We start from the raw sequence: 9,966 nt of genomic DNA, 5'->3' as shown, positions 1-9,966 counted from the left end.
CAGTTTGTACATTTTTTAGCGTGCGCAGTGAAATAGCTCACGTTTTTATACACGCAAACCTTTGATAGATCCGGCCCATAGTATCGGATCGGTACCAGAATTTTGGCAGTATTGGAGATACCGGTACCACTCTACCTGCAACTGCCTTGGCAAATTGAGTTTATTTGAATAGCATATTCAGTTACAAGACTTTTCAAAATGCTAAAGTGAACAAAACATAACAGGAAAAAGAGGACAAAAGTTTTCACAGTGGCAAGGTTATCATTGTTTTCTAAAACTAACAAGATAAGAACTAGAATAAAAAAAAGTCATTAAATGAAATAAAAATAAAAACCAAACCTTGCAAAAAACAAAAAAACTTAATTAAAATGTAATAAAAAAATCTAAGAGAGAATGTCCTCAGTTTTCACTGCGTCTTCATCATAATGCATTAATCAGAATCAGGTTTATTGCCAAGTAGATTTGAACTTACAAGGGATTTGACTTGGTGTAGATGGTGCAGACAATAATAGTGTGAGGTCTAGTTTCCAGGAAAGGGGTAATCCTGCTTCATGGTAAAAACCTTGAGATAACTTATTATTTTGATATAAAATATGTGCATCAAACGCAGAACACAAAACACCCAGGGAAGATGCTGTCTAAAATAATGGATGTCACTGAAACAATTCATGCACTGACATGAACTGAAAGGTCACTGGCCATGGAAGACGGGGGAAAAAACTATTAATAAAGTAAATACATTTGAACTCAATTCTTTTTCAGAGGCTTGGGTTGTCTGATAAAACTTAAATGAAAGATGCTGCCCAAAATGACTCATTTCAGCCCAATGAAAACAAATGAAGCTTTGTCATCTTAGAATCTGATTCCTCTCTGAGAGGAGATGAAGACTGAAGCAGTTGAATGGAGGGTTTCATGTCTGCTGAGGAAAAAGCTTGGTGGCAACCTAGCCCTCCTCCCTGCCTCAGGCTGCAGGGCTTCACTTTTAGCGGGTGATATTCAAAACAAAGTGACGTGTTCTAAGTTATGCGCCAATGCCAACAGAGGGGGGCGTGTCCAACTAGTCTGATACAAACACAATTCCGGAGTAAAGAAGGCTTTTTACCGGGGTATGTAGCAGCTATTTAAACTTCTTTCTGTGAACACTAGTAGCACTTTGCAGGATCAGACGCGATGAGGGAGAAATTGAAATTGTTTTATCGCCAGATGCGTCTTTTTGTTCTCATACATAGATGGCTTGGCGGGTTTTATCTGCTCTGAAAACACAGCATGGTTTGGTGTGGAGTCTGCTGCGTTAGATCGGCTAGTAAACAGTCTGCTTTGGGGTGACCAGCCGAGGCGTCCCCCTGTCTGCGGCGTTTGTTTGAACGATCCGGGGGGAGGAAGGAGGGAGGGAGGGGGCAGTCCAGACATTTTAACCCTGAAGGACTCCGGTAAACAAAGAATAAACCACGTCGAAGCAGGACGGAGGGTCGGAGCTGATGGCGGCGCAGCGGCTCCTGTTCCGTTAAGGGCAAATTGATCGGTACATGTCGCCTGTGTTAGCCGCCAGCCCAGGCCCCTGATCCTGCCGTCTAGCCGAGGGGGAAATGACGGCTTGGATCGTTTAGTTTAGGAGACGAACAAAGTCAGCCGACCTCCGCTGGAAGGGGCTTCTTGGTGCAACTGTCTGTGGTGGGCTTTTTTTTTTTTTTTTTTTTTTGGTGGGGTTTTTCTCCGCAGCCCGCAATGCGTTTTTGTTACACGCTTCGCTTAAAACTTGCAAAGACAAACGTGCAAGCATTATACATAAACTGGTGTATTGTGCGCCTGCAGAGCCCCCCTGGAGCTCTGGGCTCTTCGCTCGGTGTTTGGAAGAGAAACCAATGAAGAATGAGCCTCACACTCCTCGGTATGGAGCACAGGGAGGAATCCCGGGCTACAACTGGAGCTCCGCCTGTCGTGGGCGATGGTTTATTTAGCAAGTTCCACCTTTTGTAGGAGGGAACTTTTGATTGGGTTTAATTGTCAGCGATTGGCTCCTGAACGACAAATGGGAGGGGCCTAATGGCGCACAGGAAGAGCCAGTATGTGGAGGGGTTTTCATTGCATTCATCGGTAGGATGCAGGGACAGATCGACTGATGGGGAAATAGGAGGGTTTGGCAACTGTGACTGGAAAAGCATTGGCCAATAAGATGCGCCGAACAAACTAGGTTGGGATACAAAGACTCCTGCAAGCAAAATATGTCTAAGAGGAAAAAAAAAAGTTATTTTATTGCTCTGTCTGCAAACACTTCTGCACACAGACTTAAAGCCTCCGCAGGCCTAACTTTGAGAAAAATCGTCTTCTAGCGTGCACCTTATTATCTGTAGGGGCTTTGCTTATTAAAACACAGCAGATTTATGGAGAACATGCATCAGCATGTGCATCTGCATATAACACTATCACACAGACAGACATTTTAGAGTTGTTTCCACACATGTTGTAAAGTTTAGTGGAAGGAAAACATTGCAGCAAAAAGAGGCACAAGAGACAACATGGTTAACCTCTGCCTCAAGATTATGAAGCATTTAATAGTTTGGGATGTTTTTGGGCAATTCTTTGGGTGCCGTGTGAAACTGACATATCCAGGAAATTAGCTGCAATGGTGGCATTCCCAGATTTAGGTCGGAGTAGATAGATACATCAGAGGTATTGCAGCTGGTGGTTGAAAGTTCTTTTCTTTTAGATGTAAACTTTTTCTGCTTCTGCAATGGGAAAAGATGTTGTTGGAGTGGGTCATTGTTAAAGGATTTTATGGTCCAGTGTAGAGATCTACCAATGCAGGTTTTGTAAGGCTGATACATCGGTTTAATTGATCTCAGGTATGTACTGCTGAGTTTTTGGAGACAGATTATTATTATTTTTTTTTTTCAAAGCACTTACTTAATTATAAAAATAAAGCAATAATAGCGAATATTACAAAAACTGCAATAAAAAGAATAAAACATTGAAGAACTCTAACAAACCATAAATTATGAATGGAATTATGCAAAAAGAGGGAGGGGCAATGCATGCGACTCACAACCTTTTTTTTTTTTATCTTTATTTGTCATTTTTGCTCAGTTACCGTTTTCTACAAAATAATAAAACAAAAACTAGGGAGCTTATTTATTGGGGTAAACTACAAGTATCAAAATGAACAGGAATAAACACTTCAAATGTTACTGTGTGGGTATTGAGTCAATACAATGAGTGTTTTATTTATTTATTTTTTAATAAATGACTGACAAAGTTTACATTTTTTTTATGGCAGCCTAATTTCAGATTTATGGTCCACAACCCGGCACCACAACTCTCCACATGTATTAAAAAGGTGAAACAGACCTACTCAGTATTCATATTGAATGTAATGACATAAAAAAGATATCTATTTCAACATTATATTATTGAACATATATAAATAGTCTGGTTTAAAAAAATAATTTTAGATTTTTATAAAACGGTAAGTGAAGAGGTTTATCAGCTGTGCCGGTGATTACAGAAAGTTTTTAATGACATAAAAAAAACAAACTGCCTCTGCTGACTTCGAGTTTAGTCTTGGAGGTGTTTACTAACTGTGCCAAAAACAAAAATCATGATTGACAGCCCAACATTCAAAACATACAATCAAGCCCCGCCTCTATCTCCGAATGAACTGACCAATCCTGTCCGTTTTCATGTGCTGACCCCGCCCACCATCTCAGCTAACCGAACGGAGATTGTTTTCCTCTCGCTGGGAGATTTTCACATTGCTGTATCTGCTTGGATTGTTTTATTTTAAGTCACACACCACCGACAAGCTGCTTTTCACAGGTGTGGTTTCTATAACCAAATGGGGCGGTGGTCGGTCCAAATAGAAAGGATTGTTATTTAATCGCCTCCAAACTTCTGCCTGTTGTTTGGGAGAGGGGTGAGTTCAGTCGTATTCATTCACTAAGCTAACACAGCAAGCTAGTTAGCTCTCGGTTTAAGAACACTAAACGGAAATATCCACATCTCAATGCATGCCACTATCTGACTGACGGACCTACAGTGTATTATCACCTTGGTACTTTTAACAGATACCGTGTAATTCAGACCGATCGCCAACGGACACCTGCATGTGTTTCCCTCCGAGTCAGAGACAATCCTCTGCTCGGGCTCCCCATGTTTACATTAGCCGTCAGCTAGCTAGCAGCTCGGTACAGCTGGCGACGGGACGCACTTCTGTGAAAGTCCTAAAAATAAACTGTACAGTACGTTTAACTGTGTCGATATTCTAAACAAGTGTTAATGTAATCCACTAGTTCAAACTTACCTGGTAGAAATTACGTGTACATTTTCCGAACTTCTTCGCCACGCTAAATGGCGGGCGTGCGGAAAGCACCGAGCTCTAAATTGATATCGGTGCTTGTGTTTACTAGGCCGTGTAAACATCGAGGGGGGGTCTATTAAACATACTATTTAAAAAAGAAACCATGGCAGCATTTAGTCCTAACAGCGCCACTAATAGTGGAGTCGGTGAGCAGCGCCACCAACCTAATGCGTTAGCTTAGCATTCCGAGGCTGCGTTGAGTTTACCACTGTTGGTAAACGGACGGCTGAGTGGAGCTGAGCTGCTGGGGGGAAAGGAGCCAGCTCTACATCCTAGCTTCGCTGTGACATATTGACTTGTTGTTTTTTTGTTATAGAAGCTTTATTATTATTCACGCAACTTAAGTTTTACAACAAGTTAATCATTTAGGTGGTCAGGAGTCGCTGGTGTCTATAGGAAGTTGTGAATGAGCAGGGTGCTCCCACGTTTCCACAGCACCTGTTTGTTGCGCTGACGTAGGGTTCTCGTGTTCTTATTGGCTGCAGAGGCCGCGAGCCGAACATTCAGTACATGCTGCTGTCTGAACGAGGAGATGCTCACACTGCTGCTCTACTCTCACTGAATCAGACAAAAAAAAAGCAAAATTACAACTGGACAAATATCGACAGTTTCCTCTAAACGCTGGATACATTGACTTTTACAGAATATCTATTTTCAACTAATAATGAGAGAGTATTGTGGGATTTCTTTCCAGATTATTGACGTTCTTAGAAATCCATCGTTGTTTAAAGCAACATTTATGGTAGATTAGGCACAATGTTGTAAATAAGAGTAGCTTTCTCTGTTTGTACAGTAGAGGATTTTAAATACTCATGGCGGGAAAACGGAAAACTTGATGAAAATCTTGTAGATGACATAGTGATAACATTTGAAAGGTTGGCACTGCCTTGATAGTATTACCGCAATAACTAATACTTTTAATGATCTGCCATAGATCATTAAATAGATCTGCCATTGTGTTGGAGTAACGTGTTTTCTTAGTCTATATGGACAGCTATCATTTAAATGTGTTGCTTGTCAGTTGGCTTAAAGAATGAGTTCTACACTGTTCCCCCTCACCCTAGACCACATTTAAGCGGCATTAAGATATATGTTTCATTAAACATTTAATGTAAACACTAAGTGTTTACATTAAAGCATTTTTTGCTTAAAAATGTTTTTACTATAAACTTAACTGCTGTTGGTGTTTTAGTGAAAGAACAGGCCAGCTTTGAAACCTTGTCTTCAGACTAGTTAACGTTCATCTTCCCTGTCTTCCCAGGTCTCGCGGCTTTCGTAAGCATGAGTTCATAATGAAGCGGCGTCTGGAGGATCAAGACACAGTGCTTGCATCGCAGCAGCGGCGGCTCACCAGCAACCCAGAGCCTTTTCAGCATCGTATCCTGGCCCCCGCCACCGCTGCTCCGGCTGTGTATGAAGCCGTGACCGACAACATGCAGCCCACTGCTGGTGTCCAATACTCAGTCCCCCAGGGGTACCAGGTAAAGTCAGCATATTGCGCTCCTTTCACATTTTTGTCCTGGTACCTTTTTTAAGTACATTTTTGAGTTAATTTCCTGCAAGGCTTTGGTTGAAAATAAAAATATGCTTTGATCCAAACCATTCCACGGTGTTGGAAGATGGACCTTCTGCCAAGTTTAAAGGAATTCTCAACCTTAAAAGGTTTCCTACATAATTTTGATGTATTTTCGTAGGAGAAAAAACATGCCCTCAATGATGCTACACCACCATTTGTCCTAATACAGATGGCACATTCCCTACTTGTTGTTTTTGCCCTTCATTTGGTGTTTTGAGTACATTCCAATGCCAAGAAAATAAAGGTCTGGGTGATTGCTTTGAACCCCTCTATAACTTCCTACCTAACCTTTCTGGTCATATTCTTTGTTAACATTTGTGATCTATTAAACTCCTGAGGCCTTCACAGAGCTGCTGGGTTTAAGCTGTGGATCTTTTTAATTCTTCCTACTTTCCAGTTCAAGGTTGTTTTGTGTGGGTCTGTGGTATTTTCCCCAGTGAAACAGAGCCATTACATTAACGAGTGTGATGGTAGAATGACTGTGACAGACGCCTGTCCCCTCCTAGGTACCCACCGTGGCCCAGAACAGTGGCGGACACGGGCATGTTTCTGGTCCGACAGTCCACTCTGGGCCCCTTCATCACAGCTCCGCCGTTCAGTCCCACGGGCCCTCTGTGATGTCAGGGCATGGTCACACAACGGCCCCTCCATCCTCCGCACAGGGTCACCAGCAGTTTCAGAGACTAAAGGTGAGCTTCTGACTGCTAGACTTTTTTTATAAATTTATTTTAGAAATTGTTGCAGGTACCATCCTGTTTGTGTTGTTACTTTAGGTGGAAGATGCTTTATCGTACTTGGATCAAGTGAAGCTACAGTTTGGGAACCAGCCTCAGGTCTACAACGACTTTTTAGATATAATGAAAGAATTCAAGTCTCAAAGGTGAGGTTTAAGTAGAACTTGTGGATCAGGAAACCGTGGAAATGTCAACTCCTCACTATTGTGTTTCATTTAAACATTGTCTCTGTGTGTTTATCAGCATCGATACTCCGGGGGTCATAAGCAGGGTGTCGCAGCTTTTCAAAGGTCACCCAGACCTCATTATGGGTTTCAACACTTTTCTCCCCCCCGGCTACAAGATCGAGGTTCAGACCAATGACCTGGTCAATGTGACAACGCCGGGTCAGATCCACCACATCACCCCACACGGCATTTCAGTCCAGAACATCCCCATAACGGGAGCGCCCGCCCAGCATCTTCCCCAGCTGCCATCCGCTGCTGCCACCACCGCTCCGCCTCACCTGACGCAGCCAACCCCCGCCAAGTTGAGTAAGGTTAGTCGAGAGGATCTCTGAGGGGAGGAGGTGGAGATTTTTCCATGCATCTGACGCTTGTTTTTGTTATTTTGATGCTGAAGCCTCCGCAGCTGCAGGTGCTGACACAGAGTGGCCAGACCAACCCATCCATCCCCGCCTACGCCTCACCCCGATCTCCACCCCTTCAGCTTCACCCGCCCCTCTGCGGTACCCCTGCTGGCCCACCCATGCAGAACAATCAGCCGGTGGAGTTCAACCATGCCATCAACTACGTCAACAAGATCAAGAACCGCTTCCAGGGCCAGCCAGACATCTACAAAGCCTTTCTGGAGATTCTCCACACATACCAGGTCAGGCTGCCTAAAGCAAGAACAGTCAGAGGACCCTTAGTGTTTGCTGCATGCAGCCATTCTGCTAAATTTCTTATTTTTCTACACATCATAGAAGGAGCAGCGTAACGCTAAAGAGGCTGGAGGGAACTATACGCCGGCTCTGACGGAGCAGGAGGTCTACGCTCAAGTGGCAAGACTCTTCAAGAACCAAGAGGACCTGCTGTCAGAGTTCGGACAGTTTCTCCCTGATGCCAACAGTTCAGCTGTAAGATTATGTGGCAACAGCACAACACATATAAATTCCTCTGATAGAAGAACAGTTTTTTGTTTTGTTTGTTTTTTTCCAACTTTCTCCTGGAACGTTCTGCTGTTTTTCTCGGTCTTAGTGCTGTTGTTGGTTCATAGATGTTCTCTAGAAAATCTCTGAAGCGTTCACAGAAAAAACAGGTTTATTTTGAGGTATTTATCAAAGTTGGAATGGAGCTCATTTAGTAGTAGCAGAGAAATGGAGACCGTGTACAGAGCATAATTGTTAAGGAGAAGGGGATAAACTTTGTGTTCAAATGAAATCTCAAATAAAAGTATAGATTTTAATGTGAGGAAATGTGACCGGGTTCAAAAGGGAAGATGGTAATGAGTTACACTTGAAAGATGTCAGTTTCTTAAACATTGTTGTTTTTTTCTTAGATGCTGAGTAAGACCAATGCAGAAAAGGCAGAATCTGTGAAGAACGACCACGGCCTCACCACCAAAAAGATGCAGCTCAACAACAAGCAGAGACCCAATCAGAATGGCTGTCAGATCCGGCGCCACCCCACTCCAGGGTCAACACCACCCATCAAGGTTTGCACAGACACACACATCGCTGAAGCTCCTGTCGAGCGTTGTTCTCACCTCCCCTGCTAACGGTCCTCTATGTCACGCTACAGAAGAAGCCAAAGTTACTGAATCTGAAGGACTCTCCAACGGCAGACCCCAGCAAGCATGGAGGCGGCATGGAGTCTATGTTCTTTGAGAAGGTGGCTTCACCTTATGTCTGTCTGTCTAAAATATTTAAATAGTTGTCAATTTTATTTTGTGTTCTGTATGTTTCTGCATGTTTGACTTGTTCTAATCTCCTATGTCATTTCAGGTGCGGAAAGCTCTAAGGAGCGCTGAGGCTTACGACAACTTCCTGCGCTGCCTGGTCATCTTTAACCAGGAGGTGATCTCCAGGGCTGAGCTGGTGCAGCTGGTGCTGCCGTTTTTGGGGTGCGTTACTCTGTCACCGGTTGGCCTGGGATCCTAAAGTTGTTACTCAGCCCGCATCATGACTGAGCCGGTTATTTCTCATTTACAGGAAATTTCCCGAGCTATTCAACTGGTTCAAAAACTTCCTGGGCTATCGTGAAATGTCGCACATGGAGACATACCCAAAAGAACGGGCCACGGAGGGCATCGCCATGGAGATTGACTATGCTTCCTGCAAGAGGCTGGGCTCCAGCTATAGAGCTCTGCCTAAAAGTTACCAGCAGCCCAAATGCACCGGCAGAACGCCGCTTTGTAAAGAGGTGAGCTAGTTATGCGGGAAGGCATTAATCAGAAGACGAGAACAATTACTGATCCCTGCTCAGAGGTTTTAAGCTCTCTTTAGCATCAGATGCTAGTGAAAATTGAGATCATGGTTACTGGCATGAAGAGGATGGAGTGTCTCCTGGTGTTACTGGGAAGTGTACCTAAGGCTTTGAAGGTAGCTGTAATTAAACCTTTACTTAAGAAACCATCTCTTGTCCAAAATTACCCACTCAATTATAGACCTATATCCAATCTTCCTTTCTTATCTAAAATTCTTGAGAAAGTAGTTGCCAAACAAGTGTGCAATCACTTACACATAATGAAGTTTTTAAAGGGTTGGTTTCAATCTTGTCTTAGAGCTCATCATAGCACTGAAACAGCTCTGGTGAAAGTCACTAATGATATTCTCATGGCCTCAGATAATAGACTTGTATCTCTACTTGTCCTTTTAAATCTGTACTGCATTTGATACATTTAATAGGAATTAAGTGAACTGCACTGGGCTGGTTTAAATAAAAAAATTCAGACAGATTTCAGTTTGTTGACGTTAAAGAAGTCATAGAATGCAATGTGCTGCTGACCGGACCGGAGTCTTTGCTCGGCAACTTTGCTCGTTGTAAACCAACCAATCAGCGCATAGCTCTTCTAAATATTCATGAGCATACCATAAAAGGAAGAAAACCTGTCGTTTCATTCTAGGGCTTTTAACCAGGCTTGCATTAGGGCTCATAGAACGTGACATTTTCAGCCAAAGCAATGTTACACACCCTATTCAGAGACCTTAAGGACCAGCAACCTATAATAATCCTTCCTCGTGCTCCAGAGTTACCTGTGTAGTACCACAGGGATCAGTGCTAGGACCAATTCTCTTTACTTTATACATGCTCCCAATCAGT

At 43.1% G+C, this 9,966-nt stretch overlaps 1 protein-coding gene across 1 annotated transcript in view; it reads left to right on the top strand.

Annotated features, from left to right (window-relative positions):
* The first annotated feature begins 3,696 nt into the window (after positions 1-3,696).
* Positions 3,697-9,966, top strand: part of sin3a (SIN3 transcription regulator family member A) — a 16,957-nt gene continuing 10,687 nt past the window's right edge. The window contains exons 1-11 of the mRNA XM_015398428.1: positions 3,697-3,910; positions 5,616-5,835; positions 6,437-6,619; positions 6,704-6,810; positions 6,908-7,202; positions 7,286-7,534; positions 7,629-7,781; positions 8,204-8,359; positions 8,446-8,535; positions 8,649-8,767; positions 8,856-9,066. Of these exons, the coding sequence (XP_015253914.1) occupies positions 5,647-5,835; positions 6,437-6,619; positions 6,704-6,810; positions 6,908-7,202; positions 7,286-7,534; positions 7,629-7,781; positions 8,204-8,359; positions 8,446-8,535; positions 8,649-8,767; positions 8,856-9,066 (1,752 nt within the window). The 5' untranslated portion in view covers positions 3,697-3,910; positions 5,616-5,646. The remainder of the gene's footprint in view (positions 3,911-5,615; positions 5,836-6,436; positions 6,620-6,703; positions 6,811-6,907; positions 7,203-7,285; positions 7,535-7,628; positions 7,782-8,203; positions 8,360-8,445; positions 8,536-8,648; positions 8,768-8,855; positions 9,067-9,966) is intronic.

Source organism: Cyprinodon variegatus, unplaced genomic scaffold (assembly GCF_000732505.1).
Source record: "Cyprinodon variegatus isolate N-32 unplaced genomic scaffold, C_variegatus-1.0 Scaffold934, whole genome shotgun sequence".
NCBI classification, from domain to species: Eukaryota; Metazoa; Chordata; class Actinopteri; order Cyprinodontiformes; family Cyprinodontidae; genus Cyprinodon; species Cyprinodon variegatus.
Note: the sequence above shows the minus strand (reverse complement) of the source record. Positions and strands in the feature narration are given on the sequence as shown.